Raw genomic sequence first — 27,005 nt, 5'->3', positions numbered from 1 at the left:
GAAAAGAAAATTTTCAAACTTATCAGAGTTCTCCTGTCTCTGTGCTTCTAATGTGTGCGGTGGGTGACTGGGTGGGTGACTGACTGTGTGAGTTTAGTGAGTGTGGAGGGGGAGGGGGAGAGAAAGAGAGAGAGAGAGAGGGTCTGTTTAAACTTCTCAATAAAATCCTTAAAAAATGCTTATAAAGCATTAAAGGTTTTGATAACACTTTATAATAAGGTCTCATTTCTTAACATTAGGAAATGCATTAATTAACGTGAACTAACAATGAAAAATATATTTTTACAGCATGTTAATTCTTCCAGGATAGTATGAACTAACAAAGAACAATTTTTTTTTAAAGCATTTATTAATCTTTTTAATGTTAGAAAAATAGTCATGTTCAAAAGATAAACTTTAAAATTTAATAATATATTAACACATTTTGGAATTAATATTGAACAACATTAAATGGTATATAATTATTAATGTTTATATATATATATATATAATGATAGCTACAGACACCAAACTCGGTACATAAATTGTTCTTATTAATCCGGACAACTTTCTAATTTACAGTCATTAGCTACGACCAACAGGAAGTCGGCTATATTTATTTTAATGTGGGTTTTTTTTAAACAGGCTGTAAACAAATTCATACTCCTTCAAGCAGAAACACAGAAATCACACCAAACATTTTTTCTCATGATGCCAAAATACTGAAGATGCTAAATTGTGGACGGATTTAGGATATCTTGAACGATGATTTAATGGCAATTTATTAAAGTTACAGAAAAAAGAGAACTTTTTTTTTTTTATCTTTTAAGAGCAGCTTCCAAACACTTCATAAAAAATTACATACACAGAACAATACAGTCTGAGGATATGTGATTAATTTCATGAATTTACAATACACTATGGAGAGGAGAAAATTTAAAACTTATCAGAGTTCTCCTGTCACTGCTTCTAATGTGTGCGGTGGGTGACTGGGTGGGTGACTGACTGTGTGAGTTCAGTGAGTGTGGAGGGGGAGAGAGAGAGAGAGAGAGGGTCTGTTTAAACTTCTCAATAAAATCCTTAAAAAATGCTTATAAAGCATTAAAGGTTTTGATAACACTTTATAATTAAGTCTCATTTGTTAACAGTAGGGAATGCATTAATTAACATGAACTAACAATGAAAAATATATATTTTACAGCATGTTAATTCTTCATTGATAGTATGAACTTACAACGAACTAACAATGAACAAAATATTTTTAATATTAGAAAAATAGTCATGTTCAAAAGATAAAACTTTAAAATGTAATAATATATTAACACATTTTGGAATTGATTTTGATCAACATTAAATGGTATATATTTATTAATGATGTAAATTAACAACAGTTAAATAATGTTGTTTTTTAACATTGGTTAATTCACAAATAACATTAAATATTAACAATATATTTTTTACTTTATTCATTTGTGTTAGAAAAAAATATTCATGTTAGTTAATGGAAAAATAAATCATTAAAACCTTTGGTAACTATAATAATTTCTCATTTGTTAGCATTAGTAAATGCATTAACTAACATCAACTACCAATGAAAAATATATTTTCACAGAATTTAAAGTTTTATATGTTGTTCTGTGTGTGTGTGTGTTTCACAGAGTTGATGGTTTGGATTAACCCTTTAATTGCCGTATCCCTTAAAACCAAACTGCCAGAGGGTTACTGTAATGCTTGTGCTCGCTGGGCACCGTTTTATCGATGCCACCGGGGTGGCGTATGCTGACGGTTTGGGCCCGTCATCGCTGCTCGCAGCTATATTGTTCAATTTAATCTTCGTATTACAACAATAAAAAACATTTTATTTATAAAAAGCTTTAGCAGCAACACTAATATTAGCAGTAAGCAAAATGAACATAGAAAGTCTAATGTTTTCAAATGGAGAAAATAAAGGAAAGGAGTCATATCAACTTCATTTTAGTAGGCTTATAAGCTGTTTAATAGGATAAAGAGTGAAGAATAATTCACTGGATAATGTTAATTCACGGAATAATATTCTCTGGAATATTGGAATATAACAAGCATTGTATTTTATTGCATTTCTCAGCAGGCATGCTCTAAATTATGCTGCTGACAGCGCGGTTTATCTATGCATTTACACAGAACTATAGGCTACTCAAACTGCTATCGATCGCGGAGATAATAAATAATTCATTTCCATAGAGTTGTATTAATTTAGATGTTTATAAACGAAATAATGGTTATATAGTAAGTGTCAATACAATTTAGGGTGCTTCAAAAAAGTGAATCTTGTTAAAAGTTACATGCGGTGGCCGTGCTGAGCATTTCTTGAGCATCAACCCGCTGAGTGAACTGCAATATGAAAGCGGCTTCACGAGACTAATGATGAGCATATAGACAACAGAGAGCGAATTACATTCAATGCTTTTCTTTCCAACATGCAATCATTCATGGCTGTATTATTATTTAATTCAGGCAAAGTTACGTCTTTATTGGGAGAGTAGGACTTGACGGATTATCTATGTGACTCCGACTTCACGAGACTAATAGACCACAGAGAGAATTAAATTCAGCGCTTTTATTTCCATCATGTGCTAATTCATGGCTGTGTTATTTCAGGCGAAGTTATAGCCTATCTTTATAGGGACAGGGCTTGACAGAGTATCTTATTTATCATATTTCTTAGAGCCAAGTTGCATTTAAACTATATATCAGGCATTTATGTAATACATCTAATTTGTGCATTAATGCCTGTAATATTAAATAGTTTACTAACTACAGCAAAGTACCTGCACGCCATTGCTGTCTCGTCTCCCCTCAGATGCGCTGCAATTGCGATCCTGTGCGCAATTCTGAAAACGTCCACAAGATGGCGGTGTTTATCGGGGAATCCGATATTACAAAACCGATATTCGATTATGGAAAAATGCTTAAATATCGGGAAAAATATCGGTAAATCGATATATCGGTCGATCTCTAGTAAAAATACATATTTTTGTTCCTTTTAAAACTGCTTCAGTGTTGAGATACTCCTGGTTTTTGTGTATAGTTGTACATAAAACTAGGGCTGCACAATTAATCGAATTTCTAATCGCAATTACGATTATGGATGCCACGGATAATTGTTCAAAGCCGCGATTACAAAAATAATTAAAAATGCCCACTTTCATTATTCTGTGTGCTTAAGTGTTTGCACCGCGGGGTTTAACAAACTCAAACACACTGGATAAAAGACTCATTTGAACTGCACGTCACACTGACCTTTTATCCGCTCGCCTCAAAAGAAAACAGCGCAGCGTGAGTTTAGAGCGTTTATGCGTTTATTACAGTGACCAGTCGCGTTCACGCGCTAAACAACGCTGTGAAATCCAGTAAGCACTGGAGTTCAGCGCAGAGTTCTCCAGTACAAATCACTTCTCTTTAATTTAATCTAGTTTAAAGCCAAATAAATCGGAGTTCAAATCGTGTACACGTTAATGAATTGCACTGGGCTTTGTTCATTGGTAGTTGTGTGTGTGGGCGTCGTGAAATGCTGCAAACTGCGAAAATGAAGTCTCAAAATTCAAATGAACCGAACAAGATTAATGCAAACAAGATGTCAATAAATGCACGCGTGTCACCTGATCCACATATGCACAGATTCCTTTTTGTATGAGCAATTTATGATATATTAATGCAGATCACAACATTTTTATGCTCAAACATGTGTGTATTTATTAAAATCACTGCATAAACATTTAATCCCGAATTCCACAGACTCAAATTGAAATACATTTGTTTGTGGTTAGTAAGATACATGCATAAAATGTATGCAGTACATGGAGAATTGCGCGTGCATCTATTAATCATTTTGAGTCTAATATCATCCCATACATTTACTATAGTTTTACTGTAGTAACACTAACGGTAACAATGGTACGGTGGCAGAAAAGTAGGATATTCATATTGAGTATTATTAATATACTAAATATGTTAAAGGAGTAATGGAATATAATTACATTATTGTGTTAATTATTCTATCAGTTGATGTGGATTTGTAATTGACTGAATGTCTTTAGGCTACTGTTTTTCAATGCAAACACCATAGAAACCATTTAGTTAGGCTACTTTTTTTTACCATGGTAATGAGGTGCTGTACTTTTGGTTATATATAAAAGATGAGACTGTTACAGTTCTCACAATGGTACTGTAGTAATTTTAAAACTATTAATTTCATTTTAGTTTCTGGAAATCGAGTCGTATCGATTTCATATTCGTATGATTAATGGATATTAATCAAAACGTCCAACTTATACCTTATTAACAATACCTCATTAATGACTTGTCCAGCAAGCATTAAAACCAGTATGTTTTAACAATTCAGATTATTCCCGTGGCCACAGTAATACCGAATTGATTCGGTAATTTTTAGCATAGGTAATTTTAGCATAGGTAATCCGATCTTTGGCAAATAGTTTAAGACTTGAAAATCACAGCACCAGACACAAGATTTCTTAATAAATCAAAGTTTATTTGCTACTCTACAACACTACTAAGCTACAATAATACAAAACAGAATACATACACACACAAACACGCTGCAGGCAATGAATTGTTTTGATTTGAAGAGAGTTTAAGGTTCTAATGCTCGTTTCCAAGAATGCTCTAACTTCAACCTGAGGGAGTCACAAGCAAGGAACTTTACTATCTTTACTCTTAAAGATGAATGCAACCAGTTTCCAGCAGAATTATGAAGAATTGTTTGATTACTTGCTTTTAGTTGAGTTTGACAGCTGGGTGTTTCCACACGGTCTCCATGGCGTCGGAGGGAAACTCCGACTGATTGGCTGCTGATGTGTCGTCGTCTGATGCGTTTCAAGGAATGCCCTTCGGTGGTTGGTTGGCTTCTTTGTGACGTGATGACGCTCGAAGTTCTTCCTTGAGTTCCTTTCGCGTAGCTTCAGACTTTCAAGCATTTCTTCAGAAGTTTGACTAAGTATTAGTAAGTAAGTAAGTAAAGTTTATTTATATAGCACATTTATCTCAGCAGAGCTGACCAAAGTGCTGAACAAAGTCAAAGATAAACATAAAATAAAACAGATGATACAGTAAAACAATACAACATAGATAAATCAAATTAAAATGCCTGGGAATAAAGATAAGTTTTCAACTTCATTTTAAAAGTTGTAATAGAAGGTGCAAGGCGAATGTCCAGTGGCAGTTGATTCCAAAGACGAGGGGCAGCAATCGAAAAAGCTCTATCACCCTTTGTTTTTAAACGTGAACGCGGGACAACTAAAAGAGCCCTGTCAGAAGATCTTAGAGATCTGGAGGATGAATGTAGAGTAAGATGATCTGTGAGATAAGATGGGGCTTGACCATTAAGTGCTTTAAAAACAAACAATAAAATTTTAAACTGAATTCTAAAATGAACAGGAAGCCAGTGAAGAGAGGCTAAAATTGGTGTAATGTGATCAGTTTTCTTAGTCCTAGTCAACAGCCTTGCAGCAGCATTCTGTACCATCTGTAAACGTGCGATGGATGACTGAGGAAGACCCAAATATAATGAATTACAATAATCGAGACGGGAGGTAATAAAAGCATGAATGACTTTCTCCAGGTCATTAAAAGACAGAAATGATTTCAATCTTGAAATAATCCTTAACTGATAAAAACTGTTCTTGACAACTGTATTAATTTGCTTAGTTAAGCAAAGCTCAGAGTCCAGAATGACACCAAGGTTCCTGACCTGGGAAGAGACTGAGGAGAAATGCTTGCCAAGCTCCTGTATTAAACCACTTCTTAACTTAGGGGGGCCAAAGATGATTACTTCTGTTTTGTCTTCATTAAGTCGAAGAAAATTATTAGACAACCATTTCTTAATGTCCCCAAGACAGGCCAATAAAGGTTCAATAGTATCGCCAGCTTTCAGTGGTATGTACAACTGGGTATCATCAGCATATAAATGAAATGAAACATTGTCTCCTAATAACATCCCCCAATGGTCGCATATATAAATTAAAAAGAAGTTTTATTGATAGTTGTTCAATGCTCGGCCAGATGTTAATAGCTGGGAGCGCTTAACAGCGCGATCAGATGAGGAGCCGAAGTTTCAAACAGCGCACGAGCAAGCAACTAAGCAAAGCTGGGCGTCTGTCTTTAACGGGCTGATTTCAGTCTGCCCCTTTTGCTGTTTGATCCAATCACAAGTGTTTCTGTAGGGCGGAGCCCTGCCCCGCACGGCTCAGTTTTCCGTGCGTAAATCCTTTGCTGAGTTATTTCATAAAATGAAGAACATATCCTAGCAGATTCCTATAAGTGTTTTAATCATACATTACGAAGAGAAAAGTCAACTTTCATCCACACCAAATTATTGCTGACGCAACTAGCTTTCATTCAAAATCAAACAACAGGTATTTAGTATACACAAAGTACATACCTTAATTTTATATACTACATGGGTTAATGCATCGATTAACATGCTACCTTCTAAATAATCACACCAAGCATATGAAAGACATAAAATAAACACACAACCTCAATATATATATATTTTCGGAACACCCATAAAGGTCCGATCTTCTTTGTTCTGCCAATAAGAAGAAAAGGCGCGCTTCTCTGCTGGGGAGAAACGGGAGGTCGTGGGAATGTCATTCTCGTGGAGATCTGGTGTTTTTCTTAGCTCGGACGTCAGTTGTAAAACCGTCTCTCCTGGTTGATAACAACATTGAATTTATGCGTTAAACGATCAGGAGATATCAGGGAGGGTCTGTGCTGGAGCCTTTCCAGATGCCACATGCTTTGTACTGTTGATTACGCAACTTTTATTTATGGTAAACAGGTCAGGAAGAACATTGAAGGTTCTGTTCTAAGTCCATTGCAGATGTTCCCTCAAATTTATCCTGGGTTTTAGAGGTTTCCTGAGATGAGGAGATTTAGGGCAGGAAATCGGCCAGCCAGTCAAATGCAGATGCTGGGAGTGGAAGTCTTAACTCCTGCTAAGGAATGTGCTGTCTTGAAATTATTTTGTGTGTGTGTCCTGGTCTACTAGGCACTACAGTACGGTCAAATGTACATCTGCATCCCAACTCAAGCTCCTGCTACTCTGAACTCAAGCTCCTGTTCTAATGTGCATTTCTAAGAGACAAAACTTGTAATATTACATGTTCAGTGCTACCAAATCAGGTGCTGGTGCCAGTGCTCTCGAATGTTAGTCTGGAGCCCTGATAATATAAATTGTACTGTAAAATGTTACTGTAATTAGAAATTTTGTCTGTTTAATTGTAAATGAAATATATAGCTTTAGTAGACCATTTTTTCTTCTTCTTTTTTTTCCTTTTAGTTTTAAAATACCATTATTATACCATGCATAATTTTACCTTTTTTTTTGTTTAAAGAAGAAACCAAACCAATGTATAGTTGACATTTGAGGCTCAATGCTATAGAAAAGCAAAAAGTTCAGGAAGAGTGTTTTCAACCTTTTTTTAAATATATATTTTATATAAAAATATGACATGCAGCTTCAAAAAATGGCATAAATCTGTTCAAAATAATTATTAATAATCGCAATAACAATCTCAAGGGAATAATCAACAATTATAATTTTTGTCATAATCGTGCAGCCCTACATCAAACATACCTGCAGTTGTAACTCATAACACGCTATTATTCCATACTATTAGTTTAGCTGTAGAGGGATCTGTTGCACTCATAGCACACATGCGTCCATTACATATAATATACATTCTTGGATTCAGTCCTAATGATTTTTTGTGTTGCTTCATGCTGATACGTGGCCAGCTCCTGCATTGCACCAGTGTGGTGTTTTGCAGTGCAGAGCTGTGGCTGCGAAATGTGAACGCCATGTGTTCATCTTTCTACTTGGTGTTTATCCTCTTGATAAGAGAGCTGCAGGTTGTCACGGTTTGTTTCATCACTCCACAAGGAACTGCTCGTTTGGACGTTTTATTTTTTTCAGGCATACTCATTTTGTTTAGACAGGTGTACTGCACACATGCTGATCCATACAATCACACATTAATGTTTATTATATATTCGAAGACAAAGAATTGCTGAATGCAGGCAGTATATGAAAGCTTTGCCTTTTAATTATTAGACAGAAATGTTCATCAAAGAGAGTAAACTATATTAAAGAGGGAAAATTTAGCGTGAATTCCCAAGTGCTGTCAAAATAAAGAGTTTCGATTCCAATACTAAACAGCCAATGTGATAATTGAAACATTCAAAAAATATCAATAACATCTCTTGGCTTACGTATAAATCAGCATGGCCAAGATCATTTGGGTGTGAAACAATCTATGAAAAATAACACATCCTCTTTAACAGTCTTTTTATTTTTTTGCGTTGGTGTACAAAATTTTAATGCTGTTTCTCAAAAGTTGTGTTTATCTGTCTGTCTGAATTTATTTTTTTTTTTTTATTATTATTATTATTTTTTTTTTTTTTTAGCAAACCATGACTAAATTTATGTTCTTTTCTTGAGGGACAACACTCTGGTGATTGTAATAAAATGCAGCATGATGTATATTTTATTTGGTAAAATATTAGCAGTTAAGACTGAGTCTGAACGTATAATACCTCTGAAATACATGCCCATGAAATGGCGCTAAAAACGGGACCTTATGTGGCAATTGTGCTTATTTTCTTTTAGTAAGGGTCAATGTTGTTGTGACTCATAAATGCATGTGGAGGAATATGATCATGCTGTGTTCCTTCTCTCAGCTCCACAGCATGTTCTTTGGAGGTATGTGACTATATGTGTTGCCCCTAACAACAGACCTTCCCAATCCAATTCATAACTATATACACTGAAAAGTGGAGCTGGCTTAAATGGCTTTTATCAAGATAAAATGGAATAATTCGAGGCTGTTCCCCACAGTCAGAACTGAAATCAGCTTTTTTTCCTCTGTTGTCAGATCCGTGATGGGCGGAGGGTGATGGAATGCTTGAAGAAGGCTCTGAAGATCGCTAACCAGTGCATGGACCCCTCCTTGCAAGTTCAGCTCTTCATCGAGATCCTCAACAGATACATCTGCTTCTATGAGCGAGAGAATGATGCGGTATGACCAGAGATGCCCTTTCACTCTTGACCATTCACTCCTCTTTCTTCTCCACTCTCTTATACATCTCATTACTCGCTCTCCTTTAACCTGTTGACCTTGCTGTCTCTCCTCTGTTCTCTCGTCTCTCACTCATTCTCACTTTCCCTCTCCGTTCTCCACATTTTTGTCTGGCACAAGCAGCGCTAGCTTATACCTAACTTGCACTTATCTGAGAGGAAGCATCTGTATCCATGTTCAATTTGAGGGAGATTGAGTCAGGGCTTGCCAGAGCACATCTGGGCCACAGATGGGAGAATCAAAACTCCCACGCTGCATGTCATTGACACATTAAGGTCCGGGTATACTTCACTTTTCGTGTCTCGTGCACAGCCACGTCCGCACAGCTTTCAAAGTATACTCAACCGTGGATGAGTGCGTATGGAAGAGCTCAACACATGTACAGTACCACTTACTTGACTTGTGCTGTCTCAACATTCACCTCGCGCATGCACTGTTGTACGCGCACTGTCCACACGGTCTCAAAAAATTGCCTACACGTGGACTGGATGCGCGGCTGTCCGTGAGCCCTCCTGATGACGAAAATAACGTAATGCGGACGGCCGATGTATACTTTGGCCTTTACCTGTCGGTGTTTCTCATGTCTTTGTGTTATAATGTTGAGCAGCTTTGGGGATGTTTAAATGATTGTAGTGTTGTTCATATTTTGTGATTTATATACAGCACACTGACAGAAATCAAATGCTTGCCGTAAATCTATAGTTTGACATCAGTGTCACATAAACACACAAAAATAACACTTGTGTCTCTGAGTGTGAGAGTGTGTGTGGGTGTGTGAATTTACCTTAGATGCTCATCTCCTCGTGTCTGGATAAATTACTCACAGTGATTTCAATGAGTGCTTTTGAGCCTGGCACAGTTTTTGCACCATGTCTGCACTGCGAGGGAGATCGCTTACATTTATAGAAACAAGATAAGCACAGCTATTATAATCAACAGAACTGTCTGCACTGCATATTTTCCATTTCTTCCTTTCCTATGGAATTTTATGTCCTTCACTTTTCTATGGAAAGTATGGAGTCTGTCACTTTGTTTTTGAAAGAAGTCTCTTATGTATGTTCACCAATGCTGCATTTAATCAAAAAATGCAGTAAAAGCAACAATACTGTGAAATATTATTCCAATTTAAAATAACTGTTTTCAATTTGAATGTATTTAATTTCATTTATTCCTGTGACGGCAAAGCTGAATTTTAGTCACATAAATAATTCTAATGCGCTGGTTTGTTCAAGAAATATTTTGCATTATTATCAAGGTTGAAATCAGTTGTGCTGCTATACATTTTTGTAGAAATTGTGATGCGTTTTGTTTAGGTTCTTTGAGAATAGAATGTTTTTAAAAGAAAAGCATTTATTTGAAACAGATCTTACTGATCCTAAAATTTTGAACGTTAGTGCATCTTTAACAATGCATTGTCATTGTCATTTTGATAACAACATCATTAAAAATAATGAAAACTTGCAGTTAAGTGAATCAGCAACTCCTCTTACTTTCATTTTAAGTCCTAAGAGTCAGTTGTTCATGAATCATCCTACACTGGTCTCGCTGTATGTTTTAAATTCAGTACAAATAGAACCAGCTCATAAGACTAATTTGTTCAAGAATATGACTTACTTCTATTGTCTTCATTTGTAAGTCGCTTTGGATAAAAGCGTCTGCTAAATAACAAAATGTAAATATAATGTAAATGTAAATAACAAAACTAAATTTAAATTTTAAAACCACAAATCAAATAAATGAGTAACACAAATAAAAGAAATCTTTTATGATGCTGATTTAGATTTTAATCTAAATTGTATTGTATAATTTCGAAATTTGAAGCAAAAACAGAATGGTCTGACTTCAGTTTTGTGAAACTATACATAAAAAATATCAGCATGAAACAGAAACTGCAGACGCAGATTCACTCTCTGCCAGCAGGTGGCGCTTAAAGCATTTCCTTGGTTTCCGCTGTAAACAAAGCAGAGCTGCACTTATGAACTTTAATATTATACAGAGGCAAGATGAAAAGAAAAAATACCATCTAAACTTTTCTAAAGACAGTAAGTTCCCCTCAGACATACATTCATATAAACTCCTACCACTAACTGAATTGTGATTTGTTTAGCATCTCAGTCGTTTTGAATCGTCACATATTTTCATCGATTTTCAACCGGCTTGCGGTTAATCGTTACATCGCTATTACTCGTATTTCTTTCCTCACTAAATCAACATTTAAAAAAAAAATGCTGTTTTTGAAATAAATGTGCAAACTAATTCAAATGATTATAAGAGTGAACATAATCTAATCACAGGGATTTGAGATTTCGCACTGTTACTAAGAAAAGACCTTTTGTTTATTATTTTGTCTCTTTGTCACTTTTATTTGCATAAATCCAGAGCAGCCTGGATTTACTCAATCTGTGCGTGTTGCTTTTCAGGTGACGGTCCAAGTCCTGAATCAGCTGATCCAGAAGATCCGTGAGGATCTCCCGAACCTGGAGGCCAGCGAGGAGACGGAGCAGATTAACAAACACTTCCACAATACACTGGAGCACCTGCGTCTGCAGAGAGAGTCGCCTGAGTCTGAGGGACCTGCTTACGAGGGGCTGGTGCTGTAGGAGCCTCACACATTTACATTTATATTTGTGTACACACGCATAGAGAGATATATGTATATGTCCACATGTGCACACCAGGGTATTCCAGCCAGGGGAAAAACTAAGCCAAACCCACCTGCCTCTCTACCCATTCCTCTCATACTTTCTGTCTGTTGTTTTTCATCCTCTGCCTGTCTTACTCTCTTCCCTTCTTCCTCTTTCTCATTTCGTGAGACGTTTCCTTGTGAGAATACTCCTTAGAGAACATTGTATGCACTGCACTCCTGCTCTGCGCTTCCTTCAGACTACCATTCCCTCTTGATTCTATTGTTGCCATACAAATGAGCAAGAATAAAGCTATATATTTAAGAAAGAGAGAAAAAAATAAGTTTTAGTGTTGCTGCACCACTTTCTTGCCCCGCCAGCCAAACTGGAGAAAAAAAGGCAGAGCTTTATTGAGCCATGCATTGTTACGGTCTTTGTTTAGAGGACCTACACCTTGATTCTACTTCATTTTTTCAGCATTAATATTTTAAACGCCATGCTGAATTAAAGACATTTGTATAACTAATGAATAGTCTTGTTTCTCACCCTTTTACTTTATGGCAGACACTTTGGTGGCGTGGGACAGTGTGTTGACTAATATGTGGAATGGGAGAACGTGTATAGACTCTATTAATGAATGAGTAGTTGTGGCTGTGAATCGAAACAATATCAGAAGACTTCTCTTGCATCTTGTCTCCTTTTTTTAATTATGATTCCCCCTCCCTTCATATATTGTATGTATAATCTAATTGTAAATCAGTTACAACAAAATATCATTGATTTCATGGCATTTGCACAAATAAAAAATGATATTAACCCCACATGCTTGTATGAAGTTGCTATGTAAACAGAAGTAGTGGCAGATCTTCTCTTCCATGTTGTGACATATATCCGAATGTTATGGATTATTAAAAAAGAAGCAGGTTACTTAGAGTCTCAGCTTTCAAATATTTTTTTTTAATAAATATGATTTGTCGTGACCGATCGCTGTACTGCCTCAGTTCAAGCTGCATGTGACCTGATCATCTCTTCCTCTTTAAAGCATGAAATAAACATGAATGAACATCAGAAGGTATCTTGTTTCTACCGCAGAAAGATGTCAAGATACACTGTTTTTCAAGTTCAAGTCCATCGACGTCAATCTACTCTCCAGTCTGGTTTGTTTGTCGGAAACAAATGGCAGATTCGGCATTATGATCGGTCAGATTGCCTGTCAAACTCCCTGCAAAGGGTCAATTGGTTCTATCCGTTGTTAAAAAAGTCTGAGATAACAGAAGTTTGTCTTTTAACTAGATGATCCTGACATTTTGATTAAATATTACGAGGTCAGATAAATAACTAAAACTTGAAACATGCACAATGTTGACAACATGCATTTAGAAAATAAATTGGAATTGGAATTTTTAATGCTAACTTCAGCTGTCCTGTTATTATTAATAATATATGTTGGAGACAAATTTTGCAGTTAAATTATTATTTAATACATGGAAGTATTAAGAGTATTTGCCAGTTTTTTATTGTTTGTTTTGACTTACTGTTCTGTATCTGTGTTTGAACAGAATCATAAAGTGTGATAAAGTGATAAAGTGATAAAGTGAAGTGACATTCAGCCAAGTATGGTGACCCATACTCGGAATTCGTGCTCTGCATTTAACCCATCCATCGTGCACACACACAGCAGTGAACACACACACACCGTGAACACACACCCGGAGCAGTGGGCAGCCATTTATGCTGCAGCGCCCGGGGAGCAGTTGGGGGTTCGGTGCCTTGCTCAAGGGCACCTCAGTTGTGGTATTGAGGGTGGAGAGAGCGCTGGACATTCACTCCCCCCACCTACAATCCCTGCCGGCCGGAGACTCGAACCCGCAACCTTCGGATTACAAGTCCGACTCTCTAACCATTAGGCCACGACTTCCCACAAAGGGGAAGGGGGAAAGGGACGTTCTCTGCATTTAACCCATCCAGGTACACCTGGAGCAGCGGGCAGCCATCAATGCGGCGCCCGGGGAGCAGTTGAGGGGTTCGGTGCCTTGCTCAAGGGTCTCACCTCAGTCGTGGTTGCCGGACCTGAGACTCGAACCCACGACCCTCGGGTTACAAGTCCACCTCTCTATCCATTAGGCCACGACTGCCCCCTAAAGGGGAAGGGGGAAAGGGACGTTCTCTGCATTTAACCCATCCAGGAACACCTGGAGCAGCGGGCAGCCATCAGTGCGGCGCCCGGGGAGCAGTTGAGGGGTTCGGTGCCTTGCTCAAGGGTCTCACCTCAGTCGTGGTTGCCGGACCTGAGACTCGAACCCACGACCTTCGGGTTACAAGTCCAACTCTCTATCCATTAGGCCACGACTGCCCCAATAATGCATTGTACATCTTATTACCGTTAATTAGAGACTAGTATTCAGACTTTGCTATAATGATTATAAGAAATTAGTCATGTTTCTCTGTATTTAGTCTGTCCCACAGTTGCTAGGGGAACTACAGGCTCCGCCAGCAATCCCTGTACATCTGTCATGTTGAATCAGTATTATCATGAACAGCGTGGTTTGAGATATCATCTCAATTGTTCTCATTGCAGACTGTGGTTTCGAGAGGTATAACAGTCCATTATGATCATCACTTCACCAGTAAAGTTTATTTTGGAAAAAAAAAATACAAAGGCAAACATGGCACTGTGCTAGACACTTCCAGTCATGTATACATAATTTATGAAATAGGTCAATAATGCATCATTGAATTTGGAAGAACTATAGCTATGCCACCAATTCATACAAAAATGTGAGTTTGAATATGTAGGTAAGATCTCTGTCTACTCAATGTACACAAAGAAAATGTACTGCTATATACAAGCACATAGGTCCGTGTACGTTTTGATAGTTTGTTTTCCAATTTGAAATGAAATAAGCAGAAACGAGAAAACAGCACCTTTATTCGTTTTTTTGAAAAAAACGAAAAAACGAGATTTCGGCTTGATTTTTCGTTTTTTAGTTCAGAGGCATAAAACGAATAAATGACTTCAAAATTCGTTTTCCACATGTGGGCGGTCCTGAGACGCCCCCTTCCGCCGATTGGTCAAGCAATCTGAGCATGTGACGTCATCAGTAGTCGCTCAGGTCTGTTCAACAAAATAATAGTCCTCTAACGTTACTATGGCTACCGATTCTTAAACTGTACAGGGCAGGTCCTGTTGGGCTTTCTTCTGTGCAACTTTACGCGTTTCACAGAAATCCTTACATCAGAAATATTAAATATTAGTCTGCCACCAGCCCGTTTTATTTAGCTGTGCAGAGTTAAATCTGTGTGATGAAGCTGTGCTAGACAGCGCCGAGCGAGAGAGGGTCACTGACCAGTGTTCAGTCAGCAGTCAGAACTTGGGTACCTATGATGGTGAAATACATTTGTACTGAAAATGACCCGCGAGTATGATTGACAGGACGATAGCGGAGGCAATTAAAAGCGCAATATGACTTCTGTTAACAAAAACATAATTTTTTTTTTTTTTTTTTAATATAAGTGGCTTTGTCTTTGTTTTAATCAAATAATTGTGAACCACAAACCGAGCCTTCGTTATAAAGGGCGATTTCCAAATATATTTTATTTATTTGTTATAATATGGGTATTTTATGTCACCCGTCTTATTAGTTTGATTATAGTAGGCTATACGCGAGTTTTTTTTTTTTGTACTATTTTACTGTTGTTTTTTAATTAACAATATATCATAACAACTTATAAAGATCAAAATCTACAGAAGAGATTAACAAATAACATTGGTGTTGTCATAAGTTAACTAATCAATGGGAAAATTTCCTCACCGGCACAACCCTATATTCTTAATGTTGGCTACATGTTACAGATTTAATGTTGAGTACATAATGTTAAAGGCTTCTTAAATACCATTACACTCGGTTGAAGAGTCAAGAAGGGTGTTAATTTACTGTAGATTTCAATCTGTCATTAGTTGGTGACCCGGTGTAATTATAATAGTTTCCGCCAATGAATAAAAAATAAAACAAGGTAATTGCGACTTTTTATCTCGCAATTCTGACTTTTTTTTTCACAATTCTGACTTTTTTTCTCACAATTGCGAGTTTATATCTCACAACTCTGACTTTCTCGCACCATAACCACTCTCCGTGTAAGGCTTTGCAGTACTTTGTTCAGTTTGCTATAGATGAACTATTGAACTAGATGAATGTTGCGTCCGAATATGATTTTTGAACAAACATAAAAATGACTCATTCTTCTTTATTTCTGTGTTTTGCGCTCGCGGTTGGACAGTACCATCACTGCCGGGCTTTCAGACACAACATTCTTCATTTCTTTATAGTTCTGAGTTTGAGGCAGCTTCTATCGCGTTATTTTAATAACAGCTGTCAAGTAAAGCGCGTATTATTGTAACACGAGAGTGGATATATATGAATGCACGCAGGTGGATTTCCTTCACTCTCCATAAAGCCCGCTTTCATCTCTATGTTCTTGCTATAGAATTATCTTATCTCCTGTATTTAATGTTGTAAGATATCGACCAAGCAAGGCATCCCCAGTGAAAATTATAAATAAAGGATTCATTTTAAAAAAAATCAAGCCGAAAAATCAAGCCGAAATCTCGTTTTTTCGTTTTTTTCAAAAAAACGAATAAAGGTGCCGTTTTCTCGTTTCTGCTTATTTCATTTCAAATTGGAAAACAAACTATCAAAACGTACACGGACCCACATAAAAAAAGAAAAGCCCTATTTGGAAATGCGGTCATAAATTTAATACTTCTGGTGCATGTTCTGAGGTTGAATTTTTGTTTTGCTCGGACACAGTAATTTGCTGAAGGCTCTTTTGAAGCTGCTGTGGCACAGAGGATACAGGATTGGATTGATGGATGAGTTTATCCACAGCAGCCAGAACGAGATCTCATAAAGGTAGTGCTGGACGCACTGACCGTGACATGCTGCCCGAATGATCATCAGCAGCGTGTAGGGCGCCCAACAGAGTCCAAAAACACAAACTATTACAGCTAGAGACTTTGCCACCTTTTTATCTCTAGACAGGCGAAAGCGGCTGGCCAGACTGGCAACCATATCAGGACGGTCTCTCTGTGATCCAGCCGAATGATCCACGTAATGAAACTGTGCCTCACTGGATGTCAGGATCCGGTCTCCGACCTGCAGAGGAGGCAAGTCTGCGATTGTGCTGTCTCTTCGTTTAGTCTGTCTGCTGTCGCCAAACTCTGCAGCAGATACCTTTGCAGAAGGTAACCGGCAGCACCGTGACCTTGAGGACAAGGCGACCTCTCTTTCCTCGACAGGCCTCACAAAAAACACACGCTGTACATCGCCGGTTCCAACCTGCCTCATCTTGAAGCTCCTGAGCCGAATATAAGTCGGCTGTTCTTCCCTCACTGCGCATCTGTTGCGGATGTTGATGTAAATGCTGAGGTTGAAGTAAGTGACGCTTATGAAAGGTGTGAAGAACTCGACGGTGGAGGCGATCATTAGAAAATACCAGTTGAAGTAAAATTCGGCATAGCACTCTCCATCTGGCACTACGCTTCCTCCTGCGATGTGTTCCCAGCTGATAATAGCTGGACCATAAAGAAGGAACGCTGCCAGCCACAAGCAGAGCATCTTCAAAACAGCCTCTCTAGTTATGCCCTTCTGGCAACGGTAACTCACCTGGAACACAGATTTATAATTGATTTACTATGCATTACACTTAGGCATGCACAGATAGATAGATAGATAGATAGATAGATAGATAGATAGATAGATAGATAGATAGATAGATAGATAGATAGATAGATAGACAGACGGACGGACAGACAAAATATCATCTTTTCCCTGGCTGCCAGCTGAAATAATTACATTTTATGATTAAATGGACGTCACATTGCATTTATATCTGAGGCAGAAGCAATGGGGTTCACGCTTTTGTGCGCTGCTGCATAATGGGATATAAATAAATGTTGACAGGTGATTGTTGAATGTGTAAGTGTGCATGGCATTTGTAGGTTTGCACTCATTGAGTCTGTCCAAATGATGTACATGTGATGATGTATCCAAACATTACTCTTCATCTGTATGTGACCAGCTGACTCCTGAATGAAACTGTTGATACTCGTTTTTTATGTGGACCATGCAGAATAGACGTTTCTCATTTTCAGCATTATTATACTATTATATTTTATTCTAAAAGTATTAAAACACGTATCATCAGGCTATTTATTTCCATCAGTATTCTAAGTTGTAATATTGTAGTCTATCTAGATATATTTATACTAATCTATAATTTACTTGTTAATCTGATTTATGTTTAAAAACAAAGTGTTTTTCCACACAAAAAGTGCGTTTAATGGACCAATACAATTTTATCTCTATACTGTACTCTGTAGTCTGTAATATGTTTTGTGTTCTACGTCAGAAATTTTCATGTAAAGTTGAAAAGAGATATAGGTTCAGTGTGTTACTTGTGCCTAGCCTATTACCTCAGTTTTTACAGAGATGAGCACAGAATAATAGCACAGGGATGACATTTATTTTGTTGCCGTTTCTGTCAGTGGTCACTGGTGGCTCAGTCTCATTAGTTTGGACTGGCATTCTCCAACACAGATTTGGACAAATTGGGCGTTTTTCAAAGAGAATGCATCCAAATGTCATAATCTAATTGTATTACCAGCACTCACCGCTTTAGTGACGGACTGAAACCTGTCGAAACTGATGAGCACGATGTTGAAGACAGAGGCGGTGCACAGCATATAATCCACCACCAGCCACAGTTTACACAGACCTCTGCCCAGTCTCCACTCACCCGTCAAGACGTAGGGAATATACACGGGGATGCAAAAGCCGCCTGAAAATACATTAAAACACATGCATTTAAAGGACGCTTAATACCAAATCTGAAATACAAACAGTCATAAATGCCACTCACCGACAAGAAAGTCCGCGATAGCCAAATTTAAAAAGAAAAAGTTGCCTTGTGTGCGTAAACTTTTCTCAACCACAAAAGCTAAAATAACAAGCGCGTTCCCCAGGATTGTGGCGAACACCAGCAGTGTCATAAGCACAGAAATTAATATTGAGGTGGATGGAGAAAACTGGCCATACTGCGCGCGCCGGTTCTCAAATGCGTCCGAGTCGCCGAGACTCGTCGCGTTTTCTCTCTCCAGCTCAGTCCAGTTGGGCGACTGCGGATTTCCTGATTTCCACATGAATGAAACAGCTGTAGGCATCCAGGGAGAGCGTGCCGCGGACAATAAAGAGGTTTGCATGGTATTTCCGCCGCTTTCCTCCGTCAACAAGCAATTATGCATGACAGTCAGCGCGTAAAAGCTGCCGAGCCATCCGCGCGCCTGACCGTGACCGTCAGCTGCTCATTCACAGTTCAGCGAGTGGCGCGGTGGACCACAGGTTTTATACCGACGGGGAACAGAGCGTTCATTGGCTGTTTATTTAACGCTGCTCGGTCTGATGATGTCGATGACTGCGTTAGAAGTGTTCATCCAGGATTACTTAAGAGTCTTGTGTTGTCATCTTGTGTTCTGCATCTCTGTGATAACAGCCCAGTTTGCAGCAGCAGTTTTAACATTAAGTGACATGACATCTGACGCACAGATGCCATTGGCACATGCCACTATGCTGACACATGCCACTCTCCACTGACACATGCCAAGAGATTGGCAATGTCATAAGTTTCATAAAGCACGTTAGAATAGTAGACATCACTTTATAATGGTTTGTGGAATTTTCTCATGACAGTTTATATTTGTATGCAATTTCGGATAGGCAAGTGTCAGTTAGTGGTGGCACTTTTGATTAAAACGTTTAATTTTTCTTTTAGCTATGGCCTCTGCATAGTCTCTATTATTTTATAATTACAATGCACGCAATCTACATTATGCAGCGGCACTCAGCGGTCACTACACCGCGACAATGTCAGTGACACAAGACGCAGTCCATTGACATGTGTCACAGGTTTTAGTGACACATGCCACTGAAAACCGGAAGTGCCACCGGAAGTGTCACTGAGCATAGTGGCATGTGCCAATGGCATCTGTGCGTCAGATGTCATGTCACTTAATGTTAAAACGGCCTCTCCCAGTTTGCTGCATCACTTCCCACCACATGCCGCATTTAACTTGCTCAAAAATCTATCTCACAAAATGTGATTTGAAATCCTGCTCTGTTGAAAAGGGGAATAGCTTAAACCAGCCTAAGATGGGTTGTTGTTCTTGGGCTGGCTGTTTAATGTCTCTGCTCTCCTGACCAAGCTGGTCTTCACTTGGTCTTGCTGACCTCCAATCCTGACCATCTGAAAAATTTATAAAATCTCTCTAAAACCACCCACTTTAGGACCAACAAGGACCAGGCTGTTGAATGTTAGCAGGGTACTATTTTAAGGGACAGAGAGATGTCACGGAAAATGAAGAGACTAAAAAGGAAAATGGAAGTTCAAGTGATAACCTTGAATTATTTTGCACGGCCTCAGTCTAGGGATTTAAACTTTTTTATGTGAGGATGATGGTCATACAAAAAATATTGTTGTCCGTTGTTTCAAATTTTGTTGTGGGTTTATGGGATGGCCTGGATGAGTGTGAGATTTTCCAGCCTGAAATTTTGTCCCAGTCTGTTACCCTGCCATACCTTGCCTAAAGGAATCTGAAATAGCAGGCGACATTAAATTCTTACTGACTCACAGGACCACTAAACCCAAAATGTGATGTCTGACAGGTTGAGTTTTGTCATAATTAAAAACACTGTGCCTGAAATGAACTGCAAAGAATTTAAATAAATACCCAGGAAGGTCAAATAAATTCATGGAGATTAAAATATTAAGCCTTTGTATTCAAATAATGCATTTCTAAGAACATATTTCTATCTGACTGTCACGAATCCGGTCTATGAACTTCCGTTTACTCACCACCAGAGGTCACCCGCTCACCACATTGACTCTTGCACTACACTACTGTTGCACGTCACCTCTGGACTACATCTCCCATCATCCATTGCACTGATCACAGCTGTCACCAATCACACATTGCACTGATTACACATCTGATCTCAACAGACACGCTTTATAAGCATTGGACTTCCTCTCTGTCATTGCCGAGTATTGTATAGCGTATATTACTCTCCTAGCTATAGCTACTCTACGGAGCTAGTTGTCATAGTCTTGTCTTGTCTTGTCTTGTCTTGTCTTGTCTTGCCTTGACTTGCGTGTTTTGATATCTGCCCGTGTTTCCTGGATTAACCCTTTGCCTTGCTGTTCGGACTCTGTTTGCTCCTCGTTTGGATTATTGCTCGTGTACCTGGATTATCTCTCTGTCTTGCCCTGTTGGATATTGTTCGCCGATCGCCGACCTACGCTTGCCCTAGGATTACTCTTTGTCTTGCCTCATCTATGTCTGTTTGCTGTTTACAGCCCAATGCTTGTTTCATGACCACTTCTTCTAATAAAGCCTTGCAAATGGATCCTCATGCCTCACGTCTCGTTACACTGACATCCTTTTATGAAATCATATTACAGGTCAGAGAACAGCAAGCAAAGACGAAGTAAATCTAGTCTGTGGTGAATGCATCGACTGACCACTGCAGATATAGGGAGCATTTGAGCTTTTGTGAGTGAGCATCTTATTTGTAGAACTGGGACATTGTGACTCTTCATATTCCTTTCTGGATCTGTAGTTCCATTATCGTTGTCTTTGAAGGCACAAAAGCATATCCGTGGAACACCCTGTGGTCTTTCAGTGACAGAGTAATGAGAGACTTTATGAGAGCATGAAATACATTCATGCACAAAGCACATTTCTACAGATGTGCTGAGAGATGGCACACAAAAGAAATTGAAATGAAATGAAATGAACAATATGGATAGCAGTGCACTGATGCAAAGTTGAGATGTTCAATATATCTGTTTGACCATCATTGAGAAACATTGGGTATGAAGGTAATATAGACAATAACAAGATGGTACGAAACCTACTTGAATTCATCAAAATAGATAATCGTAATCATGGTGCTTGTGTTATGCCAAACAGTAACAGATGTGTTCTCTCCCCACCCACTTACAACATCATAGACTCTCTCTCTCTCTCTGTTCACCTCATTCACAAACACCCACTAATGCATGTTAATTGCAAGAAGTGGGGACCATAGGCATATCACATGAATGACACTTTTGGAAGCAGCACATAATTATAGGCTGAAGTTTTTGGTCTTCCTGTTCATCAGTTTCACTTGGCTTTCACATAGTTCCTCACAGGAAGGAGGCGTCGTTCCCACAAAAGAGAAAGAAAATTAAAAACCTATCTCTGTCCAAACTCCTTTTTAATCAGAATTTATTTTATACATATGCAAAGGTTTGTTGTGTGCTTTAAAGGAATAAAAGGAAAAATGAAAATTTGCTGAACATTTATTCACCCTGAGACCATGCAAGATTTAGATGAGTTTGTTTTTTAATTGGAACAGATTTGGAGAAATGTAGTGTTACGTCACTTGCTCAACATTGGATCCTCTGCAGTGAATGGGTGCCATCAGAAAGAGAGTCCAAACAGCTGATAAAAACATCACAATATTCCATCTGTTTGGACTCTCATTCTGACGGCACCCATTCACTGCAGAGGATGTATTGGTGATGTGATGCTTAATTTCCTCAAAACTGTTCCAGTGAAGAAACAAACTCATCTACATCTTAGATGCCCTGAGGGTGAGCAAATTGTCATTTTTGGGTGAACTAAATATTAGAATAAGTATAAAAGACTTGATGTTTATTTGTCAGATACTCAACTTGGATGAAAGTTAAATAGAAGAGACCTACACAAAAAGTGTCTGTACACACACACACACACGCACGCACGCACACACACACACACACACACACAAACAAACACAAACAAACAAACACACAAAAAGTTCTGAACACATTATATTCCGTATGCACAGAACCCAGTGTTTACCCCTCTATGCACTGTAAGAAAAATAAATTGAATAAAAACAGAAAATACCAGTAATTATCTGCCAGGCCATTTTCCATTAGGTTTACAGAATAATCAATAATTCAAATCAATACTGAAAATTCTTTTATATCACCAGTACATTTTTTAAGAGTGTGCACACAATATTAAACTTGTTTTGAGTTTCCTGCCAGAATTCAAGTCTGCTCTGGCCCTTTCAATAGAAAGCTTCAGTGTTTATTTATTCCATAACATTCTTTCACGTAAGTGAATTTTACTTAATTGAAATGTATTTGCACCCTGTTATCTCTACATAATAAATTGCTTGTGATGTTCCTCATTTGTTAGTCACTTTAGATAAAAGCATCTGCTAAAGGACCGAATGCAAATGTACATCATTCTCATGTTTATAGTCAATTTGAATGCTTTTCCCTTTTGAATCCACAGCAGTTCAGTTGTTTATGGCATTGATTTGTAGGTGTTTCGCTTACCACGCCACAAAGTCCTCTGTACTCTGCCTCAACTTTTTATAACCTGCAGATAACTACACCACTGAGGTCGGTATGTTGAGTGTGGCTTGGAGGATGTCAGCACTGCTGGTATTTATAGGGGAGGTTTTGGTAGATTGGCAGCTACAGTATGTGGGTTGAAGGACTTGCTTTTAGGGGCTGTAGCTATAGGCAACCATGGTTCTGGGCAGATGGAGGTGTAGGGTAATTGCACCAGCAAGCGTGGCGAGCGGTTGTAGAGAAATGGCGTGGTGAATCACAAGAGGGCTTGTGCTGAACCTATTGAATGTTAATCATTTCTAGGTTCTCTCCTACTGCTCCATACTTCACTTTTTTCTCTTTCAGTCAGTCCTTTATCTTCCTCCTGTAAGAGGTTTTGCTCTCCATGATGTTTAATTCTCTTTGTATATGCTTTACCCTCATATGACCATTAAGGCGTGACTGAAGTTAACATCTTATAGCAGTTTTGTTATTGCATGCTTATGAATAGTAAGGCATAAGGTCAACATGAAAGCAAGTGTGCTTGTGTTCCAGTGTGTTTCAAATGCTTTGAATGATCCTGCAGCACATGCAACAGGTGCCTTTGTGGCCTTATTAGAGGATGAGGCAAGTGACTCGAGTCATCAATTCATGCATAATGTATGATTAGACTCAGACAAAACTCTCTAGACAGTTAAAGCCATCAAGGCATAATAGCCCAAAATTACCCAGTCACATTTTCAAGAATGTTAGGAGGACACATTTTACAGTAGTGAGTAATTGCATGCTTAAATACTGACTATTACTATAACATACTTAATATCCATGCTGGGCAGCAATAAATAAATGCAATCTTTTTAAACTAGCATTACAGTTGTCCAGTTAGTATCATAAATGTTCAAGTTTTAGTCAAGTATTCTAGCCTTAAGTGAAATATCAATACCAGTAAAAATATACTTCTCCAACATGTCACAGCCCATTTCATAATATCAACAACATTAATGTAATTAAAAGCAAATTGCCTATACTTAGATATTAAAATATATACATACATATGCATATTAACATGCATAGGTTAGCTTGGCAAGCTACAGTTTCAAAGTAGTTTTACCACACTCTTAAAAATAAAGTTTCCAAAAGGGTGTTTTCGCAGTGCTGCCATGAAAGAGACATTTTTGGTTGCCCAAAGAACCTTTCAGTGAACAGTGTCTTAGTGTGAAAAACATTTAAAAAATCTAAAGAACATTTTTCCACGTTGTGGAATGGAAAGTTCCTGTGGATGTTTAATATTGTTCATGGAACCAATTATAAAAGTAAAGAATCTTTATCTTGAAGAGTGCAATGCTATGTATTTATTTTGGAGGGCTGCTTATAATTATGCAGAAATATTTTTATATTATAGACAAATATGTCAGCATGTAATAAACAATGCAATTAGTATGGATTGACATCCTGATATAAAGCATTACTGAATCTCTTTATCATTTCATCCCCGCTCATATTCATGCTCATTTTTCAGTCAGTGCTTTTAAAATCATACTGACTAGCTTTTCAAAAGAAAACAAAAACAAAAACACTCTGCTCTTTTTCTGTGTTAAGAGTCAGCACCTTCTTGGTCTCTAATTTGAGTGTGCTGTATAATGGGCTACGGTCTGCAAGGAGAGAAATAGCTATTATGTAAGTTTGCCCACCAGCTGTCTTAATCTTATATTTGAAAAGATTTCAATAGATGCGGAAAAAATGACGCCTACAGTAAATCCCTGACTATCAAGCATCAATCTACTGTCAGTATTTGATTGGTGGTGACTTTTACACCTCAAGGATCGTGAGGTGTCAGATAGAGCTAACATCACTCTTCACCTCTGCAGGGACTCTGACTATTCACACCACTGAGAGTTAAGCCTTTTCTCCTATATATACAGGTGCACCTCAAAAAATTTGAATATCGTGAAAAAGTTCATTTTTTTATTGTAACATTTCAAAAAGTGAAACTTTCATATATTCTAGATTCATTACATGTAAAGTAAAACATTTCAAAAGTTTTTTTGTTTTAATTTTGATGATTAGAGCTTACAGCTCATGAAAGTCAAAAATTCAGTATCTCAGGATATTAGAATATTTACATTTGATCTTAAATTACCATCCCTACAGTATAAATTCCGGGTATCTCTTGTTCTTTGAAACCACAATAATGGGGAAGACTGCTGACTTGGCAATGATCCAGAAGACGAACATTGACACCCTCCACAAAGAGGGAAAGTCACAGAGGGTCATTACTGAAAGGTGTGGCTGTTTACAGAGTGCTGTATCAAAGCATATTAAATGCAAAGTTGACTGGAAGGAAGGAATTGGGTAGGGAAAGGTGCACAAGCAACAGGGATGACTGCAAGCTTGAGAATACTGTCAAGCAAAGCTGATTCAAACACTTGGGAGAGCTTCAAAAGGAGTGGACTGAAGCTGGAGTCAGTGCATCAAGAGTCACCACGCTCAGACGATTTCAGGAAAAGGGCTACCAAGCCACTTCTGAACCAGAGACAATGTCAGAAGCATCTTACCTGGGCTGTGGAGAAAAAGAACTGGACTGTTGCTCAGTGGTCAAAAGTCCTCTTTTCAGATAAAAGTTAATTTTGCATTTCATTTGGAAATCAAGGTCTGGAGTCTGGAGGAAGAGTGGAGAGGCACAGAAACCAAGCTGCTTGAAGTCCAGTGTGAAGTTTCCAAAGTCAGTGATGATTTAGGGTACCGTGACCATCTGCTGGTGTTGGTCCATTGTGTTTTATCAAGTCCAAAGTCAATGCACCCATCTACCAAGAGATTTTGGAGCACTTTATGCTTCCATCTGCTGACAAGCTTTATGGAGATGCTGATTTCCCTTTCAAACAGGACTTTAGCACCTTCCCACAGAGCCAAAACCACTTCCTAGTGGTTTGCTGACCATGATATTGCTGTGCTTGATTGGCCAGCCAACATGCCTGACCTAAACCCCACTGGGAATCTATGGGATATTTTCAATAGAAAGATGAGAAACAGTCCATCCAACAATACAGACGAGCTGAAGGCTCAATAGTGCCTCAGCAGAGCCACAGGCTGATCGCTTCCATGCCACACCTCACTGATGCTGCAGTTTGTGCTAAAGGAGCCCCGAACAAGTATTGAGTGCAGAAATGAACATACTTTAAATATCCTGAACTTTTCTGTTTGGCAAATCCTTTTTTTGATTGATCTTAGGAAATATTCTAATATTTTGAGATACTGGATTTTTGACTTTCATGAGCTGTAAGCTCTAATCATCAAAATTAAAACAAAAAAACTTTTGGAATGTTTTACTTTACATGTAATGAATCTAGAATATATGAAAGTTTCACTTTTTGAAATAAGTTACAAGAAAAATTTTTACTTTTTCACGATATTTTAATTTGTTTAGATGCACCTGTATATATATATATATACAGGTGCATCTAATATATAGATATTAAATATTAGAATTTTAATCGCTAATATATATATATATATATATATATATATATATATATATATATATATATATATATAAGCGATTAAAATTTTTAATCTATTTAATTACATGATGTGGCGATTAATTAATCGAATTAATCGAATCGCAAATTAATTGCACATCAAATTTGGCTGAGAAATTATTCCCAAAAGATAACTGAAAGTCATTGTTGTGTAAAGCATCAAACAGACATTACAAAAAGTAGCTTCAGCAAGAAATATTTTGTTTGATAAAATTTATTTATTATATATACTCTTTTGGACCATGAGGGTGAGTAAATGAATTATACCGTTAATAATTATTTCATTAATTTTATTATTATTA

General features: G+C 37.8%; 2 protein-coding genes across 2 annotated transcripts in view; one reads left to right on the top strand and one right to left on the bottom strand.

Annotated features, from left to right (window-relative positions):
* Positions 1-12,807, top strand: part of LOC306876114 (vacuolar protein sorting-associated protein 35-like) — a 54,567-nt gene extending 41,760 nt beyond the window's left edge. The window contains exons 16-17 of the mRNA XM_079427050.1: positions 8,913-9,056; positions 11,537-12,807. Of these exons, the coding sequence (XP_079283176.1) occupies positions 8,913-9,056; positions 11,537-11,716 (324 nt within the window). The 3' untranslated portion in view covers positions 11,717-12,807. The remainder of the gene's footprint in view (positions 1-8,912; positions 9,057-11,536) is intronic.
* Positions 12,808-15,246: 2,439 nt separating this feature from the next.
* LOC306849982 (histamine H3 receptor-like) lies at positions 15,247-19,113 on the bottom strand. The gene is made up of 3 exons (XM_079385382.1): positions 18,659-19,113; positions 18,411-18,577; positions 15,247-17,403 (listed from the first exon to the last, which is right to left on the bottom strand). Exons 1-3 carry the CDS (start codon positions 19,038-19,040, stop codon positions 16,495-16,497), a joined length of 1,458 nt encoding a protein of 485 aa, XP_079241508.1. The 5' UTR covers positions 19,041-19,113; the 3' UTR covers positions 15,247-16,494.
* Between the last annotated feature and the right edge of the window lie 7,892 nt (positions 19,114-27,005).

Source organism: Barbus barbus, assembly GCF_936440315.1.
Source record: "Barbus barbus genome assembly, chromosome: 1".
In the NCBI taxonomy this organism is placed as follows: domain Eukaryota; kingdom Metazoa; phylum Chordata; class Actinopteri; order Cypriniformes; family Cyprinidae; genus Barbus; species Barbus barbus.
The sequence above is the reverse complement of the archived record's forward strand: the minus strand, read 5'-3'. Positions and strand labels throughout refer to the sequence as shown.

Coding starts and splice junctions, on each gene's coding strand:
- LOC306849982 (XM_079385382.1), bottom strand. CDS start 19,040: ATGCATAATTGCTTGTTGACGGAGGAAAGCGGCGGAAATACCATGCAA. Junction 18,578..18,658: donor TATCGCGGACTTTCTTGTCG/GTGAGTGGCATT, acceptor ATGTATTTTCAG/GCGGCTTTTGCATCCCCGTG. Junction 17,404..18,410: donor TTCAGTCCGTCACTAAAGCG/GTGAGTGCTGGT, acceptor TCTGTGTTCCAG/GTGAGTTACCGTTGCCAGAA.